Below are 20040 nucleotides of genomic sequence, written 5' to 3'. Positions count from 1 at the left end.
CTGTCCATGAGGTAGGAGACTGTCAGGTTGGTTCAGGCAGGTCTGAAGGTTAGTAGGCGAAGGTTGGGGAGACAAGGGGGTCGCAGTTCAGGAAGCTGGCAGGTGGTAAGTTGTTCAAGGCATTGAACCTAAATTCAAATACGAGCACAAGAGAGCCTGAAGGGCTGGAAGAAAACAAACTGCCTGAGGAGCTGGAACTGGAAGGGCCATGTGTACTGGGGATGGGAGGGGATCAGGGAAAAGGACACTAGAATTTAGGTTTTCAGAGGCAGAGAAGTTCCCGGTGAATCCAGGGTGTAACCAGGTGAGCAAGCTGCTGAATTATGCTGAAGGCATTGAAATTGAAGTCCAGGGCCGGGGCCAGTGGCTCAAGCCTGTAATCCCAGCACTTTGAGAGGCCGAGGCAGGCAGATCACGAGGTCGGGAGATCGAGACAATCCTGCCCAACATGGTGAAACCCTGTCTCTACTAAAATACAAAAAATTAGCTGGGCGTGGTGGCGTGCGCCTGTAGTCCCAACTACTGGGGAGGCTGAGGCAGGGTAATTGCTTGAACCCAGGAAGCAGAGGTTGCAGTGAGCCGAGTTAGCGCCACTGCACTCCAGACTGGTGACAGAGCAAGACTTCATCTCAAAAATAAAAATACTTCCCTCTCCCAGTTGTGACAATGGGAAGCTTGAGCACCAAAACCAGCTGGTGAACTCCTAGAGAATCTGAGCTGGATCAGTGGATGGGACTGATGAGGAGGTGTAGAAAGAAGTTTGTCCGTGAGTCAGAAAATGCAATGGCCTTGACCTGAACTAGAACTAGTGCATCCCTTTCCAACCCAGAGACAATGGAGGAGGCTGAAGGTTTCTACTGCAGAAGACAGGGCAGCGAGAGAGAAGGGAGGGAATGGAAGGCAGGGATCATACTCGGTCCAGACAGGGTGGGAGCCCTGTGAAAAGGCAGGGGACTTTGGGGGAGGATTTGTTTCCGACCAAACCAGGGTTCCACAGGGTGCAGCACATTGGCTCAGAGGGGAGCCCATGAGAAAATGGTCCACGAGGAAAAGTGAGCTTTGGTTGGAGGCAACAGATGAGGGGATGGGATGGGCTAGGCAGAGGCCAGATTATCCCAGTCAACACTTCTGTGTTGGCTTCACTTTTCTAAATTGCACTAATTTTTCCACCCGGGTCCAACAAGATGTCTCTTTTCTCTAACATTTTAAACAGCTCCAACCATCTCAGCTCCTTCATGATTGTTTCGTCACCATCACCGACGTCGTCGTCACCATCATCATCTTCATCATCACCAGTGATTTCCTGAATGCCAGCCAAGCACCAGTCACCAAGCTTGAGCCACGGTGCAAAGATGAAGGCAGGCTCTCCATTCTAAGGGAACGTCCCAGGCCAGTAGGGAAGGCAAGATTCAGACACCAGGGACAGGCAGCATGGGATGACAGGTAGAACAAGGAGACTCAAGAACCCCCACCCTCCACCCAGGAACCCACATCACAGGCCAGACCTGCGTGACTTCCAGGCACCCGACTCAGGTTATGAAGGTGTCTCTTCTAAGAGAGTGGCAGAGGCAAATTTCAGCCTTGAAGCTGCTCAGGGGCGGAGTCACAGCCAAAGCCCTGGACTACATGGGTTCCTTAGCTGTGGCGCTCCTGCAGCTTCCTCTTATATTACCAAGCACCTGCCACCACCAGGCTTGTCCTGACTCCTTTACATGATCCACCCTTCTGAGTGGGGTTTGGCTTCTGTACCGCTCTCCTGCGGGCAATGAGCCCACTAGTCAGAAGGAGAGGGCTCCGGTCTCCTGACAGGCACAGTGCTTGGTGGCAAAACATAAATTGTCATTCATCCATTCTTTGTTTCTATCACTCACTCATCATTCAGCAGATATTCAGCTGATCACTCGCTTGGGGCCAGATATCATTCACACCACTGGGAATACAGTGGCACCAGCACGGGTCCCTCCCTGACTTAATGGGGCTAACATTCCAGTGGGAGTGGCAGAAAAGATCCACAAAATAACATCAGATCATGAAAAATGCTGTGAAAGTGAAGGAGATAAGCAGAGTAATATCACTAATGTAGTCGAGAGTGAGGAGGTTGCGAGGAAAGGCCTCACGGGGGGTAACATTTTTTCCTTTAATTTGATGTATAACTTACATATGGTAAAGTGCACAAATTTTTTTTTTTTTTTTTGAGACGGAATCTCAGTCTGTTGCCCAGACTGGAGTACAGTAGTGCAGTCTTGGCTCACTGCAACCTCCGCCTCCAGAGTTCAAGCGATTCTTCTGCCTCAGCCTCCCTAGTAACTGGGACAACAGGCGTGTACCACCACACTTGGCTAATTTTGGCATTTTTAGTAGAGATGGGGTTTCACTGTGTTGGCCAGGCTGATCTCAAACTCCTGACCTTGTGATCCGCCCACCTCAGCCTCCTAAAGTGTTAGAATTACAGGTGTGACCCAAGGCACCTGGCCATGCATAAATCTTTAATATACAACTTGGTGAGTTTTTCAATTTGCATATGTCAGAGTTTCTTAATCTCTGTACTGCAGACATTGGGGCTATTTGTCATGGGGACTGTTTTTTTTTTTTTTTTTTTTGAGACAGAGTCTCTTTCTATCACCCAGGCTGGAGTGCAGTGGTGAGATCTTGGCTCCAACCTCCACCTCCTCCCAGGTTCAGGCAATTCTCCTGCCTCAGCCTCCTGAGTAGCTGGGATTACAGGTGCTCGTTATCATGCCTGGCTAGTTTTTGTATTTTTAGTAGAGACAGGGTTTCGCCATGTTGGTCAGGCTGGTCTCAAACTCCTGACCTTGTGATCCACCTGGCTCGGCCTCCCAAAGTGCTAGGATTACAGGCATGAGCCGTCGTCCGACCCTGTTTTGTATATTATAGGCTGTTTAGCAGCATATCTGGTCTCTACCCGCTAGATGACAGTAACACCCCTCCCCACCCAGTTGTGACCATCAAAAATGTCTCCAGACATTGCCACATATCTCCTGGGAGGCAAAATTATCCCTGTTGGCTGGGTGTGGTGGCTCATGCCTGTAATCCCAGCATTTTGGGAGGCCAAGGAGGGTGGATCACGAGGTCGAGAGATCGAGACCATCCTGGTCAACATGGTGAAACCCCGTCTCTACTAAAAATACAAAAAACTAGCTGGGCGTGGTGGCACGTGCCTGTAATCCCAGCTACTCAGGAGGCTGAGGCAGGAGAATTGCCTGAGCCCAGGAGGCGGAGGTTGCGGTGAGCCGAGACCGCGCCATTGCACTCCAGCCTGGGTAACAAGAGCGAAAACTCCGTCTCAAAAAAAAAAAAAAAAAAAAATGTCTCCAGACATTGCCACATATCTCCTGGGAGGCAAAATTATCCCTGTTGGCTGGGTGTGGTGGCTCATGCCTGTAATCCCAGCATTTTGGGAGGCCAAGGAGGGTGGATCACCTGAGGTCGGGAGTTCAAGACCAGCCAGGCCAACATGGAGAAACCCCATCTCTATTAAAAATACAAAATTGCCGGGCGCGGTGGCTCAAGCCTGTAATCCCAGCACTTTGGGAGGCCGAGGCGGGTGGCTCACGAGGTCAAGAGATCGAGACCATTCTGGTCAAAATGGTGAAACCCCGTCTCTACTAAAAACACAAAAACTTAGCTGGGCATGGAGGCACATGCCTGTGATCCCAGCTACTCAGGAGGCTGAGGCAGGAGAATTGCCTGAACCCAAGAGGCGGAGGTTGCAGTGAGCCAAGATCGCACCATTGTACTCCACCCTGGGTAACAAGAGCGAAACTCCATCTCAAAAAAAAAAAAATTAGCTAGGCATGGTGGCACATGCCTGTAATCCCAGCTACTTGGGAGGCTGAGGCAGGAGAATTGCTTGAACCTGAAAGGCGGAGGTTTCAGTGAGCCAAGATCGCACCATTGCACTCCAGCCTGGGCAACAAGAGCAAAACTCCATCTCAAAAAAAAAAAAAAAAAAAAGTTCCCTCTGTTGAGAGCCACTAGTATATGCTATATAGCCAGCGCTCAGCTCAAGATACAGGTTATTTCCACACAGGGGGTTGGTGTTTAAGCTGAGACCCAACAGCTCAGAAGCTGCCTCCAATTCAGAGAACTGGGGAAGGAGTGTTCTGAGGGGAGGGAGCGAGGGCAAAGGCCTTGAGGTGGGAAGGAGCGTGGCACATCTGAGGAAGTGTGGCTAGTTCCAGGTCAAACTCCTAACCATATCCCACAAGGGAAAGGCATCTGAGGAGGTTGAAGAGGCAGGCGGGGCCCTATCAAGCAGAGGCCTTGTGGGATATGGTTAGGAGTTTGACATTTCAAAGAACATTTGTATTTAATATGTACCTGGCAGCCGGGCGCGGTGGCTCAAGCCTGTAATCCCAGCACTTTGGGAGGCCGAGGCGGGTGGATCACGAGGTCAAGAGATCGAGACCATCCCGGTCAACATAGTGAAACCCTGTCTCAACTAAAAATACAAAAAATTAGCTGGGCATGGTGGCACGTGCCTGTAATCCCAGCTACTCAGGAGGCTGAGGCAGGAGAATTGCCTGAACCCAGGAGGCGGAGGTTGCAGTGAGCCGAGATCGAGCCATTGCACTCCAGCCTGGGTAACAAGAGCAAAACTCCGTCTCAAAAAAAAAAAAAAAAAGAAAATGTACCTGGCATCATGCCAGACACTGGAGAGCTGAAGATGAATAAATCAAATCCTTGGCCCTATTCTTTTTTGCTCTTATTACTGTTTATAGTTGACACATAATAATTGTACATGTTTATGGGGCACAGTGTGATATTTTGATACATGTGTATAATGTGTAATGAGCAAATCAAGGTAATTAGCATATCCATCACCTCAAACATTGATCATTTATTTATTTATTTATTTTTGAGACAGAGTCTCACTCTGTTGCCAGGCTGGAGTGCAGTGGCGTGATCTCAGCTCACTGCAACCTCCACCTCCTGGGTTCAAGCGATTCTCCTGCCTCAGCCTCCTCAGTAGCTGGGATTACGGGTGCGTACCATCATGCCCAGCTAATTTTTGTATTTTTAGTAGAGATGGGGTTTGATCATGTTGACCAGGACGGTCTTGATCTCTTGACGTTGTGATCAGTCCGCCTCGGCTTCCCAAGTGCTGGGGATCATTTCTTTTTCTTTTTCTTTTTTTATTTTCTCGCCCTGTTGCCCAGGCTGATGTGCAGTGGTGCCGTCTCAGTTCACCGCAACTTCCTCCTCCTGGGTTCAAGCGATTCTCCTGTCTCAGCCTCCCGAGTGGCTGGAATTACAGGCATCCACCACCATGCCTGGCTAATTTTTTATATCCTGGATAATTTTTTATATCTTTTTTTTTTGAAATGGAGTTTCGCTCTTGTTACCCAGGCTGGAGTGCAATGGCGCGATCTCGGCTCACCACAACCTCCACCTCCTGGGTTCAGGCAATTCTCCTGCCTCAGCCTCCTGAGTAGCTGGGATTACAGGCACGCACCACCATGACCAGCTAATTTTTTGTATTTTTAGTAGAGATGGGGTTTCATCATGTTGACCAGAATGGTCTCGATCTCTTGACGTCGTGATCCACTCACCTCGGCCTCCCAAAGTGCTGGGATTACAGGCGTGAGCCACCGCGCCCCGCTTTAGTAGATATTTTATATCTACTAAAGATATAAACAATTATAAAGATATAATTTTTTATATCTTTAGTAGAGATGGGGTTTCACCATGTTGGCGAGGCTAGTCTTGAACTCCTGACCTCCACCTGCTTCAGCCTCCAAAAGTGCTGCGATTACAGGCGTCAGCCATTGCACCCAGCCAACATTGATCATTTCTTTGTGCTGGGAACATTCAAAGTCTGCTCTTCTAGCTATTTGAGAATATACAGGCCAGGTCCTGTGGCTCATACCTGGAGTCCCAACTACCAAGGAGGCTGAAGCGGGAGGATTGCTTGAGCCCAGGAATCTGAGGCTGCAGTGAGCTATGATGGTGCCACTGCACTCCAGTCTGGATGACAGAGTGAGACCCTGTGTCTCTATTTTTAAAAAAAAGTATGAAGAAGACCCAGAGTTGGCACAAAAGAGGATATACTTAAGCCCATGCAGGCGCTTGGAGGGTTGAAGAAGCACTTTCTTGGAGAGACCACACCCAATCTGAGTCTTTGGGGAACAAAGGATAAATGGCACTCCACGAAGAAGTCACAGCAGGTGCAAAGGCATGGGGGTGTGAAACCATATGGTAGGTTTAGGTAACTACAAGTAGTTAGGTATTCTAGGGTATAAAGTGCAGATGAGGATTAATAATAAGGCATCAGCCTGGATAGGATAGATAGATAATTTTTTTTTTTTTTTTTTTTTTTTTTTTTTTTTTGAGACGGAGTTTCGCTCTTGTTACCCAGGCTGGAGTGCAATGGCGCGATCTCGGCTCACCGCAACCTCCGCCTCCTGGGCTCAGGCAATTCTCCTGCCTCAGCCTCCTGAGTAGCTGGGATTACAGGCACGCACCACCATGCCCAGCTAATTTTTTGTATTTTTAGGAGAGACGGGGTTTCACCATGTTGACCAGGATGGTCTCGATCTCTCGACCTCGTGATCCACCCGCCTCGGCCTCCCAAAGTGCTGGGATTACAGGCTTGAGCCACCGCGCCCGGCTTTTTTTTTTTTTTTTTAAAGACGGGGTTTCACCATGTTGGTCAGGCTGGTCTTGAACTCCCAACCTCAGGTGATCCACCCGCCTTGGCCTCGAAAGTGTTTGGATTACAGGCGTGAGCCACAGCACCCGGACTTTTTTTTTTTTTTTAGACAGTGTTTTGTTTGCTCTTGTTGCCCAGGCTGGAGTGCAATCTCAGCTCACCGCAACTTCTGCCTCCTGGGTTCAAGCAATTCTCCTGCCTCAGCCTCCCAAGTAGCTGGGATTATAGGCATGCGCCACCATGCCTGGCAAATTTTTTGTCATTTTAGTAGAGACAGGGTTTCTCCACGTTGGTCAGGCTGGTCTTGAACTCCCAAATTCAGGTGATCCACCCGCCTCGGCCTCCCAAAGTGCTGCGACTGTAGGTGTGAGCCACCGAGCCCAGCCTGGGATAGAAGATTATCATGGTAGAGGAGATGAAACTAAAGCTGACTTGTAGCAGACACTGGAAGTTTTCCAGAACAGTCTAGGGGTGGGAGTTACGGCTCCCTGGGCCTGCATGAGTCCCCTAAAACATACACCCTCACTCCTCATCCCAGTCCTGCCTTGACTCCATATATTTCTTTCTTTCTCTTTCTTTTCTTTTTTTTTTTTTTATAAACAAGGCCGTGGATGACTGCATATATTTCATCAAATGTATCTCGGATTTATCATCTATCATCTTGTTAATTGTGTGCCTTGAGATTTAGAATTCGGTCATCTCTGTGTTCCCTGCAAGTTCATGCTTGAGCATGCATTTCCTATTTCAGATTACAGGACTGCATTTTACTTTCTCACTAGAATGCCTGGCACAGCCTTACCTGCAGAAAGGTGTTTACACAATGACTTTTGCTGATGCCCCATGATCCTTCACTTTGCATGTATAGACACAGACTTAAAAACACAAACTCCTGCATCCTACAACGGTCATCTGCAAATTGGCTTATCAGTTTCCTCACTCCTCTGCCTCCTCTGTGACTCCACCCCTTTATACCCCAGGCGCTGAGAAGAAGCCTAAATACAGGCGAGGAGACAGGGAGGGAGCAGGTCAGAGGCTCTGTCCCTTAAGATGTACCCACATGCCGGGCGCGGTGGCTCAAGCCTGTAATCCCAGCACTTTGGGAGGCCGAGGCGGGTGGATCACAAGGTCGAGAGATCGAGACCATCCTGGTCAACATGGTGAAACCCCGTCTCTACTAAAAATACAAAAAATTAGCTAGGCATGGTGGCGCGTGCCTATAATCCCAGCTACTTAGGAGGCTGAGGCCGGAGAATTGCCTGAACCCAGGAGGCGGAGGTTGCGGTGAGCCGAGATCGCGCCATTGCACTCCAGCCTGGGTAACAAGAGCGAAACTCCGTCTCAAAAAAAAAAAAAAAAAAAAAAAAAAAAAAAAAAAAAAAAGATGTACCCACATAGGAGAGATTCCATGTCTGCTTGGGTTTTCTGGATTCAACCCAGATTCAGGTGTTGGAATTACAATTCAGTTTGAAGATAACTTAACATATCCCTCATCCATCTCCCTCCCAGCACCTCCCAGCAGCAGTAGAGGTGAGCTTGACTTTTTTTTTTTTTCTGAGATGGAGTCTTGGGCTGGAATGCAGTGGCATGATCTTGGCTCACTGCAACCTCTGCCTCCCGGGTTCAAGTGATTCTCCTGCCTCAACCTCCTAAGTAGCTGGGATTACAGGTGCCCCCCACCATGCCAGTCTAATTTTTGTATTTTTAGTAAAGATGGGGCTTCATTATGTTGGTCAGGCTGGTCTCGAACTCGTGACCTCAGGTGATCCACCTGCCTCAGCCTCCCAAAGTGGTGGGATTACAGGGGTGAGCCACTGCGCCAGGCCGAGCTTGACTCACTCTTTAGAACATTTACTTACCTTCCTGTCCTGGGCCAGAGCTAGAGCTGGAGCCAAAATCAGCCCAGTCCCGGCCCCTGTGCCTAAATTTGTAGGTTTCACCACCACCACGCCTGCCCTACTCCTACTTCCATTCCAGGGACCTTAACAACTTCTAGCTCCGTCAGGAGGCCAGCAGTGAGGGGGCTGGGGACAGTGATGTGGAAAGCGCCCTGGGCTTGGGAGTGGGGATGCCCAGCCCTAGGCTCCTATGTGCCACCTATGGCTGCATAACCTAGGCCAAGTCGCTCCCCCAGAGCTTGTGTGGCCTCTTCCTATCCTCCCCCACCTAAGCTGGCCCTCTCTGTGCTCCGTGTCATTTGCCCCCTCCTTGACTTCCTGCCACAATTTGTCATCACGCGCATCTGTATGTGTGTGCGTAAACAGATATAATTTTGTTTGCTTGCTTATTTGGTTCGTCTCCCTACTAGATTCCGAGCTGTGGGCTCTAGGAATGAGGACGGTGTGCCTTTGACCCTTGCAGCCTCCTCGCAGCCTGGCAGAGCGCCGAGTACATAGGAGGAGCTAGAAAAGTCATTCGGCGAATGAATGAATCCATGACTGGCAGCTGACCCAGATGATCTCTCAAGTTCCTGCCAGCTGAGAAAGTATAGCAGCGCTCTGGACAGGGAAGCGGGAGGGGCAGGCTGCGAGCTCCAGCCCCCTCCCAGGGCTCGGGCGACTGTCGACCCCGATCGGCGCAGGCTCGCGGCCGGCTGTGGCCCCGCCTCCTGGCCGCCAGCCGGGGGCGGGGCAAGGCCGTCCCCCAAAGCTGGAGGGTCTTCAGGGTGCTTGCCCGGCATGGGGTGGCGAGGGGGCGGGCCCGAAGAATAGGTCAATGGGCGGGGCGGGGCCACAACGCCCCCGCGCCCCCAGCCTACCGTCAGGTTCCCCGAGGGGGTGCTGGCGCCAGGCCGTTGCCTAGCAACGTCCAGCCCCGCCCCGCTGGTGCGCGCCTGCCCCCGGCATGGCTTGGCAGGGCTGGCCCGCGCTGTGGCAGTGGGTCGCCGGCAGCTGGCTGCTCCTCGTCCTTGTCCTCGTCCTGCTCGTGAGACCTCGCGGTTGCCGAGCGCGGCCGGGCCTCCGCGGCCTGCTCATGGCGCACAGCCAGCGGCTACTCTTCCGAATCGGGTTAGTGCCCGGGCTCCGAAGCGTGCGGGCTCGGGAGGCGGGCGCGCTGGGAAAGGGGCCTGGGAGGCGGGAGCCCGGGCTAGGGGTGGGCGTGGCGGTTGGGACTGGGCTCTGTCTCAGGGAACAGGGATCGAGGAGGGGCTGAAGAGGCCACAGAGTTGGGGAGCTGGAGAATTGGGATAAGCTGGGGAAGGAGGATAGGAGAGGCTGGCCAGGTTGGCCACGGAAGGGGACGTGAGAGGGCATCTGGAGAAAAGTACTACAGAAGGGGCTGGAGACTAGGAGGCTGGACGGCGGGTAGTGCAGGAGCCAGGGCTGGGAAGACTGACCCTGTCCAGGGATGAGGTCAGCAGGTGCTCGGGCTCCGATGGCAAATGCCGGAGAGGACTGCCTCCCACCGCCTGCAGTCTGACGTTTGAAACCGCCAACTCCTTCCGTACGTCCCTGTCCCACTCCCCAGCACCCAACTCCTTACCAGTCGAGTTAGGTTCTTCTGTCCCAAGCAAGAGTCCCAAGCATGTTGGATTCCAGCCTGCCTGTTTCCTTCTAACCCCAGCCTGGCCCATGTGGAAGCCCCACGCTGTGAAATCTGACGCAACTGACTCTGCCTGGTTTTCCAGTGATTTGTCTGCATCGACCCTCCCCAGCTCACTCTGCCCTCCTGCCTCCCTCTACCCCTTCCTTCCTGGCCCCAGGGGAAGGTGGTAACTAGCAAGCACTGTTCAGCCCCAGAGATGCTGAGAGGTAGGGAAGAAGACAAGCCTCCGAGGGCCCCTGTCCCCTTCCTACTACTAGACGGGCCATGGGTCAGGACCTCAAGCCCCAGTTTAGGGACAGTGATGCTGGGGATGGGAATTTTGAGAAGCCTGGCCACAGGCCAGGTTGTGGGGAGAGCCTAAGCCTGGGAATTTCCCAAGCTTCCGAGCAGACATTGTGCAATTCACCGTCTCCTCCCCAGACCACCTCACGAGCCCAGAAGCTTCAGGCCCAGGAATCCACTCACTCTCAGCCTAAGAAATGGAGGTATAAAGGCTTCCGTGAGCTGGAACACTAGAAAAACATGGTGCTGGAGGGTGGGGTAGAGACCTTGTGTTTGTGCCTTTTGGGGCATTGACGTCTCTAATATCCTAAACCTTGGTCACAGTTTAGAGAATGCGCCAAGTAAGTTACCATTGCTCTGCACATTACATTAAAATAATGAGAATGAAAAATATTTAGGCTGGCTACATCAGTCCTACTCTTTAAAAAATAAATTGCGGCCGGGCGCGGTGGCTCAAGCCTGTAATCCCAGCACTTTGGGAGGCCGAGACGGGTGGATCACGAGGTCAAGAGATCGAGACCATCCTGGTCGACAAGGTGATACCCCGTCTCTACTAAAAATACAAAAATTAGCTGGGCATGGTGGAGCGTGCCTGTAGTCCCAACTACTCGGGAGGCTGAGGCAGGAGAATCGCCTGATCCCAGGAGGCGGAGGTTGCGGTGAGCCGAGATCGCGCCATTGCACTCCAGCCTGGGTAACAAGAGTGAAACTCCGTCTCAATAAATAAATAAATAAATAAATAAATAAATAAAATAAAAAATAAATTAAATAAAGTAAATAAAAATATTTAGGCTGGGCATGGTGGCTGACGCCTGTAATGCCAGCACTTTGGGAGGCTGAGGCGGGTAGATCACCTGAGGTCAGGAGTTCAAGACCAGGCTAGCTAACGTGATGAAACCCCATCACTACTAAAAATACAAAAATTAGCCGGGCGTGGTGGAGGATATCTGTAATTGGGAGGCTGAGGCAGGAGAATCTCTTGAACCCAGTAGGCAGAGGTTACAGTGAGCAGAGATCACACCACTGTACTCCAGACTGGGTTACAGAGCTAGACGAGCTAGACTCTGTCTTAAGAAAGAATGAAAGAAAAAGAGAAAGAGAAAGAAAGAAAAATATTTAGATACCTTCATATTTAGGATTTTTTTTTTTTTTTGAGACGAAGTCTTGCTCTGTCTCCTATGCTGGAGTGCGGTAGAGTGATCTTGGCTCACTGCAACCTCCGCCTCCCGGCTTCAAGCGATTGTCTTGCCTCAGCCTTCCGAGTAGTTTGGAACACAGGCGTCCTCCATCAGTCTGGCTAATTTTTGTATTTTTAGTACAGACAGGGTTTCACTATGTTGGCCAGGCTGGTTTCGAACTCCTGACCTCGTGATCCTCCCACCTGGGACTCCCAAAGTGCTGGGATTATAGGTGTAAGCCACCTCGCCTGTCCCATATTCGGGATTTTTAATAAAAACATTTTCTCCCCACAAAATTTCTGGGAATTTTACAGCCCTATCTGGGGAAAGATTTTTAAATCTACTTCTAGCTTTCAGAATTAGTAAGTTTGAGGTCATATGAATGGCCTGAGGAAGTGGAAAATAGAAGTTTCCATAAGGAACTAGAATCCAAGATCAGAATGACAGGATCACTATCTCAGAATCTTGAGAGTGTGGGTATGCCTGGAACTTGGGAATTGGGATTTTCCAAATCCCCAAAACTGGAATCATCAGAGAGCTTCTTTGAAATGCAGTATTTCTACAGGCTTTCCTGTGTCTGGATGTCAAGGTTGCCTTGGAATCCACTCCCCAAATTTGCAGAGCAGAAGGGTGTGCCTGGAATCAGAATTCCAGACCCTGCCCCTCATGGTCTGCAAAACAATCAGTCCAGTCCCCAGGGGAAGATACTGCTGGCTGCTGGGAGGGAGAGGGGATATTTACAGGAAACTGTAGTGGGGAAATGGGCAGGTATTGGTGCTAGAGGTGCCTCCAGGAAGGATGGGGAGGGAGGGGGAACGGGATGGGACAGGACATGATGTAGAGGGGGAAAGCGAATGCACTACCAACCTGAAGGTGTGGCTGAGAGGATGGCAAATGGAGGATTCTGTTGGGGGTGGGAAGGAAATGATGGAAACTCCAGCCTCACGGGGAGGAGAGCTGTTAGCCATGTTATCATTAATAATCAACATCCCTGGTGTTTGGCAATTTGGCAATTTTATAAAAGGCTTTCCTCAACCACAACTACAGTCGTTTTAGGATGAGGATAACTGAGCACAATGGGGAGGGGCCCTAGGTGAACCTGGTATGAGACACATGTGGGGCCTGGGAGACAGTGTGGGTAGTAGCTAAGCACATAGCATGTGGGGTCAAACAAGTCTGCTTTTGAGTCCTAGCTTTGTTGCTTAGTAGCCATGTGACCTTGGACAAATAACTGCTCTGTGCCTTGGTTGTTTGCATCTGTAAAATGGGGTTTCGAGGCCGGGCGTGGTGGCTCACGCCTGCAATCCCAGCACTTTGGGAGGCTGAGGCGGGTGGATCACGAGGTCAAGAGATCGAGACCATTCTAGTCAACATGTTGAAACCCCATCTCTACTAAAAATACAAAAATTAGCTGGGCATGGTGGCACACGCCTGTAGTCCCAGCTACTCGGGAGGCTGAGGCAGGAGAATTGCTTGAACCCAGGAGACGGAGGTTGCGGTGAGCCGAGATCACGCCATTGCACTCCAGCCTGGGTAACAAGAGCGAAACTCCGTCTCAAAAAAATAAAAGGGGGGGGGTGCGGATGCCTATCTCATAGGGCTCCTGTGAAGATCAAATGAACCGCACCTGGGCCTGGCTCAAAGGGAGTGGTCCAGAAATGTTAGCAGGTGTTCCTGCTGTGGCCTGGACATGGGAGAGGATCCATGGCCCTGTGTCCTTCTGGAGCTTCCTTACATTCCACTCCTGTCTTCCAAGCCTGTCCTATCCACCACGCAGCAGGAAACTCCACATCCCTTCATTCAGCCAGGGAACGTGTAGCTGCCCTGGGTAGGGACTGTGGGGTCCCAGATATGAACAGGTTCTGATCACTGTTCTCCAGGGAAGGAGAAAGCACATGCGAACAGATATCAACGAGGGCACAAACCCAGGAGGGGGCAGGGCGTGGCAAGCTCCCCAGGAGCAGTAGGATAAGCCTCGGGTGTCAGATCAGGAGTGTGGGACTCACTGGTGCGTGCCTTCTGCTTCCTGCCTCAGTTGCCCTTTTGCCTTCTTAGGGATAGTTGTGGGGGTTTTGCAGAACAGAGCGTTGAGGAGAGCGTCTGTCTGCAGAGGGGAGGCAAATGGGACATGAGCACATCTGGAAGTGTCTTGCAGAGCCGAGGAGGTGGGTAGCAGCTGGCCTGTGGGGAAAGCCAGTCCTAGTGACAGCGTTCCCTCCCTGACCAAGCCCCCTCTTCATTCCTAGGCATAGGAGCTCTTTCTTGACCCTCGAAACCGTCCTTGGGACAGACCTAGCTTGCTCTTCTTCTGCAAGAAGAAACCCCTTATCTAGGGCCAGTGAGTCCCACTAGCTTGATGTCAAGAGTGGCAGGAACCTGATAGGAGGGTCCTTGAGTGAATCCTCCCAGCCCCTGCTAGTGGCCGGAATGTCAGGTAGATGCAGTGAGCTGGGCTACCCACGTCACAGCCTGGCAGGAGGGGCGCAGGGTCCTTTTCCTTTCTGGGGCCTATGGGACCTTGGAGAGCTGTGGCAGGAGCACTCACCACAGCCTCGTGCTCCCCTGCCACTCTCTGCCCTCCCCGTCAGCACAGCTTCCCCCTGCTGCCTGGCTGGTGCTTTGACCAAGTGTTTCCTTCTGTAAGCCACATTGTAGAAGAATGGAGCCCCCCACTCCTCACCCAGGCCTTTGCAGCCCTCCCACACCGGCTCTAGACCTGCCCAGTTTCATCTCCCCCAGGCCTGAGCTGTTCCTGCACTTCTGTCTCACCTGTCTAGCCTTCCTTCCTCCCTACGTTTCTACTGTCAAATTGTGTTGCATCCTCAAAGCTCACCTTCAAACATACCCAGAATCTGAACACTTCTCCCCACCTCCACTGCCACCACCCTGGGCCAGCCAGATCAGCTGTCACCCAGCCTCCTAGATGCACTGCTGCCTTCTGTCTTTATACCCCACTGCATTCTCCACACTGCAACCCAAATGAAATTGTTATTTAGGCTGGGCGCTGTGGTGCATGCCTGAAATCCCAGCACTTTGGGAGGCCGAGGTGGGTAGATCACCTGAGGTCAGGAGTTCGAGACCAGCCTGGCCAACATGCTGAAACCCCATTTCTACAAAAAATACAAAAATTAGCCAGGTGTGGTGGTGGGGTGCCTGTAATCCCAATTACTTGGGAGGCTGAGACAGGAGAATTGCGGAACTCAGGAGGCAGAGGTTGCAGTGAGCCAAGATTGTGACATTTACGCCAGCCTGGGTGATAAGAGTGAAACTCCCATCACAAAAAAAACAAACAAAAAACTGTTATTTAAATCAGGAATGGATCGCTTCTCTGCTCAAACTCCTCCAGCAAATTTCCCACCTCTCATGAAGTCCAAGTCTGTTTGAAGAATGGCTTCTGGGCCCTCTGTGTGACCTGCCCATCCCCATTGCATCTTTTTTTTTTTTTTTTTTTTTTTTTTTTTTTTTTTTTTTTTTTGAGAGGGAGTTTCGCTCTTGTTACCCAGGCTGGAGTGCAATGGCGCGATCTCGGCTCACCGCAACCTCTGCCTCCTGGGTTCAAGCAATTCTCCTGCCTCAGCCTCCTGAGTAGCTGGGATTACAGGCACACGCCACTATGCCCAGCTAATTTTTTGTATTTTTAGTAGAGACAGGGTTTCACCGTGTTGACCAGGATGGTCTCTATCTCTTGACCTCGTGATCCACCCACCTCGGCCTCCCAAAGTGTTGGGATTACAGGCGTGAGCCACCGCACCCGGCCTTTTTTTTTTTTTTTGAGACAGAGTCTCATTCTGTCACCAGGCTGCAGTACTGTGGTGTGATCGCAGCTCAGTGCAACCTCCACCTCCCGGATTCAAACAATTCTGCCTCAGCCTCCCAAGTATCTGGGACTACAGGCGCGTACCACCACACCCGGCCTCCCCACCACATCTTTTAGCACCCCTCAGCCTGCTCCTCTGCCTCAGCTACAGCTGGTGGCCTCTCCACAGTGCCTTCTGTGGTTCTCACGTGGCTTGCTGCCTCACTTCCTTCAGGTCTCTTCTCAAATTTTGCCTTGAGAGCCCTGCCCTGACTACCCCACGTAAAAATAGCACCACCCTCTGCACCCTGTCCCCTCAATGGCTTTATGTCCCCTCTAGTTCACATCACCACGGGACACACTGCATGTTGATTGTTTTTTTCCCCTAACCAAAATATGGCTACACAGGGGGAGAAACTGTTCAGGACTATATCCCAGATTCCAGAACAGTGCCTGGAACCTCAGTGTCTCTTATGAAATGCCTTTGAATGATCTTTTTGTAGCTTCTAAGTGTGATCGGGTTTTCACATGCATAGGTAAGAGGCGCCTCCCTCAAACCTTGTGATGATGTCAGCCCAGTATCTGTTTGATGTGAAAGAAAAAGTTTCTGAATGAATGCATGCATGCATAAATGAATGAATGAAAGCTTGGCTCAGGTGCCCTTTTCTCCGTGAAGGCTGCTGGCCCAGCCTCCTCAGTTCAAATGAACCTGTCTCCAGACTGCCCCTGGGCACTGTCTTCCCACTTCGAATTTCCTGGGCACGTTCTTGCTTGTTCTGGAGTTAGGTGTTCACAGGTCAGACTTCCTGTCTGTGCTCCTAAGGGGCCTCAGGGCTGGGCGCAGTGGCTCACACCTGTAATCCTAGTGCTTTGGGAGGCAAAGGCAGGCAGATCTTTTGAGGCCAAGAGTTTGAGACCAGCCTGGCCAACATGGCGAAACCCCATGTCTACTAAAAGACACGAAAATTAGCTGGGCATGGTCACGCACCCCTGTAATCCCAGCTATTCGGGAGGCTGAGACTTTAACCTAGCAAGCAGAGGTTGTAGTGAGCCAAAATTGCACCACTGCACTCCAGCCTGGGTGACAGAGCGAGACTCTGTCTCAGAACAAACAAACAAGCAAAAACTAAGGGGCCTCGGAGCAGACCCTGGCTCCAGTAGAACCCTGCGTCCTTGGTGGCCCTCGGGACCCTCAAGCCCAGCTCAGGGAGCAGGACTGAATCAGGAAGGCCTGGGACTGGGATGAGCGAGGAGAGAAGAGGAAAGACACAGGAAACAAACCAAAAGCAAACAAAGCCCAGAGCCCTTGGTGGCCTGTGCTGGGATTACACTCAGAGACAGAACTAGCCAAGGCCTCCCAGCCAGGGCAGAGACACTCCTACTGTGCTTCTGGCCCTAGCCAGAGCTCCCAGTAGCCCCTCCGCCATGGAGAGGGCTGAGAAGTCTGGGGAAGAACTCATCCAGGGATGAGCAGGGCGATGGCAGACCCTGACCCCGTGATCTCCTGTTTTGACTGCAGGCAGCCCTGTCCCTCTTCTGGGCGCGAGGAAGTCTCCCCCACCCCCGGGCATGCTGGCAGCTTCGGGAAACCCTCACCCTCAAGGGCTTTTTAGCTGTCTCATCTTCTTCAGTTTCCTCAGTTTTGAGAACGCACAAGACATGGAGTTGCTCTCTGTGTTCCTGAGGGGCCTCTGAGCAGACCCCGGGTCCTGTAGAACCTTGTGTCCTGGTGGCCTTCCAGGTCCCCCCGCTCTCAGACAGGCATTTTCAGTTCCATTTCATTAGGAATGCCCTGTCTCTGGTGAGCTGCAGAGCCTGGGCACATGAAGGGAGAAGCCAGAGCAAGTCCTCAGCTTGCCTGCTGGGTCCCAGGGGAGTCTGGGGCCCTGTGGGATCCGGGGGCCATTTAGGGGGCACAATAGGAAGGGAGGAGTCAAGGCAGGTGACCCTGGTGATAGGGGCTTTCCAGGTCTTTTTTTTTTTTTCTTCAGACAGAGTCTAGCTCTGTCACCCAGGCTGGAGTGCAGTGGCATGATCTCGGCTCACTTCAACCTCCTCCTCCTAGGTTCAAGCGATGCTCCTGCCTCAGCCTCCCGAGTAGCTGGGACTACAGGCACATGCCACCATGCCTGGCTAATTTTTTGTATTTTTAGTAGAAACAGCGTTTCACTGTGTTAGCCAGATGGTCTCGATCTCCTGACCTCAAGTGATCCGCCCACCTCGGCCTCCCAAAGTGCTGGGATTATAGGCATGAGCCACTGAGCCTGGCCTCCAGGTCATTCTTTTGGAGGCAGAACCCCCTTTATGTTGCTCCTTGCTCTCCACCCTCCCTCCTATTTGCCCTGGCCTGAGGCCGGCCCTGGACCCAGTTGGGACAGAGGCTTAAAAGCCTTCAGCTTTCTCGGGGCTGCCCAGGATGGTGAAATGGCCCCATGGAGGAGAAAAGAAGAGCTTCATTGTGTGTTTTCCACTGTGTGCCAGAGGGAGGGGCGTCTGGGGGGTGGTGGCTCACTGTCCCCAGCTGTCCCACATGGCCTCCCCTGAGGCTGGAGGCTCACATTCAGATACCAGAGAGGTCACCTGCTGGCTGAGGCCAGGAGTGGAAGGTGCACTTCGACCCTGCAATGGGGTGCTGCCCTGTCTGCAGCTGGAACCTCACAGGGAGGGCCCCTCAGCGCAGCTGCCACTCGCCCAGGCTGGCCGCTCCCTACCTTGCAGAATGATTGTTCTGTTTCCCACCTGGGTCCCGGAGGACCAATTAGGAAACATTATGTTCTTTATGGTGTGGTAATGATGGGTGGTTCCTGGCCCCAAAACTGCCAAATCAAAATTTAGGAAGAAGGAGGGAGAGAAGAAGGCACGGTGGCTCACGCCTGTAATCCCAGCAATTTGGGAGGCCAAGGCAGGTAGATCACCTGAGGTCAGGAGTTCAACACCAGCCTGGCCAACATGGTGAAACCCCCGTCTCAGCTAAAAATACAAAAAAATTAGCTGGGCATGGTGGCAGGTCCCTGTAATCTCAGCTACTTTGGGAGGCTGAGGCAGGAGAATCACCTGAACCTCAGAGGTGGAGGTTGCAGTGAGCCAAGGTCGTGCCATTGCACTCCAGCCTGGGCAACAAGAGCAAAACTCTGTCTCAAGAAAAAACAATATACATGATGGTTTTGCATGCTTTTTTGTTTGTTTTTGAGGGAGTCTCGCTCTGTCACCCAGGCTCGAGTGCACTGGCGTGATCTCAGTTCACTGCAACGTCTGCTTCCTGGGTTCAAGTGATTCTCCTGCCTCAGCCTCCTGAGTTGCTTGGACTACAGGCACCGACACCACACCTGGCTAGTTTTTGTATTTTTAGTAGAGAGGGAGTTTCACCATATTGGTCAGGCTGGTCTCGAACTCCTGACCTCAGTTGATCCGCCTGCCTCGGCCTCCAAAAGTGCTGGGATTACAGGCGTGAGCCACTCACCCGGCCATGCTTTCGTATTTGTAATTTGTAATTTTGTATTTTGTGTTTGTAATACAGTCATATTGTGTTCTCTGCAGTGCGTCTTGGCATAACGATAAGTGCTTGAGCTTTGTGAATGTTGACGCCTGTTGCTCTAGAACATGTGTTTTCCTTACTGTGTAGTTTTCCAAGATCTGAGTATGTTAGGATTTATTTATCCATTTTGCTGGTGGGAGTCATGTAGGGGGTTTGGTGCTCTTGGGAGCACCGGATTATCATTGGGCGGTAGAGGAGGGGAGGAGGCAGAGACTCCTGTGATCTGTTTCCAGAAGGCCTGACTGGGAGTTGGACGCTCGTTCATAAGCGGTGAGGAGCCTCCGACGACTTTTGAGCAGGAGCAAGCCTCAGCCAGACGTGGTGCTTTAGGAACTTATTTTTGCCAGAGGTCTACGGTTTGGGTTGGAGGTAGAGAGCTGGGGATGGAGGCTCTTGTGAGGCTCTAGGTGAGTTTCCAGGGCTTGTTCCCACAGGTGAGGCTGTGTTGGGAGCGGTGGAAGCTAAAATTGGGAGGGATTCTGTTTTGGTGCATATGCCAGGGAGAGGGCTAAATGCAACTGCGAGCACAGGGGACCTTTCCCAGAAAGAGAGGGCGGGGAACTGACTGTGGGTTTTGTGACTTGCCAGCGCTGCAGGCAGATAGAGGAGGAGCCTGGGGGAGTCCTTTGGGGCTGGGCGTGGTGGCGTGCACCTGTAATCCCAGCTACTCGGGAGGCTGAGGAAGGAGAATTGCTTGAACCGGGGAGGCAGATGTTGCGGTTAGCCAAGATCACGTCACTGCACTCCAGCCTGGGCGACAGAGTGAGACTCCATCTCAAAAAAAAACAAAAACAAAAAGAAAAGAAAGGGAGTCCAATCCCGTGTGCTCTGTTCTACGCCCACCAGCCATTTTCCACTCTCTGCATGCCTTGGCCCCTGCCCACCTCCCCGACCCCTTCTCTGGCACTGATTGTCCCTCCTGCCCCGCCTAGAGACTCCAAGGCCTCCTGGCAGTTCCTAAAATCCCACACTCCTCCTGCCGTGTGCCACATCCCCCAGAATCGTCCATGCCACTGGCTCGGTCTTGCAGTTT

At 51.9% G+C, this 20040-nt stretch overlaps 1 protein-coding gene and 1 non-coding gene across 3 annotated transcripts in view; both read left to right on the top strand.

Annotated features, from left to right (window-relative positions):
- The window catches only part of PNKD (PNKD metallo-beta-lactamase domain containing), an 81415-nt gene that overhangs the window by 48726 nt on the left and 12649 nt on the right, over nt 1-20040 (top strand). Inside the window, exon 1 of one of the 2 annotated variants that reach the window (XM_003925540.4) lies at nt 7834-9678. The exons of the other annotated variant lie outside the window; for it this stretch is intronic. Coding sequence (XP_003925589.1) covers nt 9515-9678 — 164 coding nt within the window. The 5' untranslated portion in view covers nt 7834-9514. Of the gene's footprint in view, nt 1-7833; nt 9679-20040 lie in introns of those variants that run through there. 2 annotated transcript variants of the gene reach the window in all.
- LOC120364499 (small nucleolar RNA U13) lies at nt 15964-16064 on the top strand. The gene has a single exon (XR_005579747.1). It is a non-coding gene; the product is annotated as a small nucleolar RNA U13 (small nucleolar RNA).

This window comes from Saimiri boliviensis, chromosome 5 (genome assembly GCF_048565385.1).
Source record: "Saimiri boliviensis isolate mSaiBol1 chromosome 5, mSaiBol1.pri, whole genome shotgun sequence".
Classification (NCBI taxonomy): domain Eukaryota; kingdom Metazoa; phylum Chordata; class Mammalia; order Primates; family Cebidae; genus Saimiri; species Saimiri boliviensis.
Note: the sequence above shows the minus strand (reverse complement) of the source record. Positions and strands in the feature narration are given on the sequence as shown.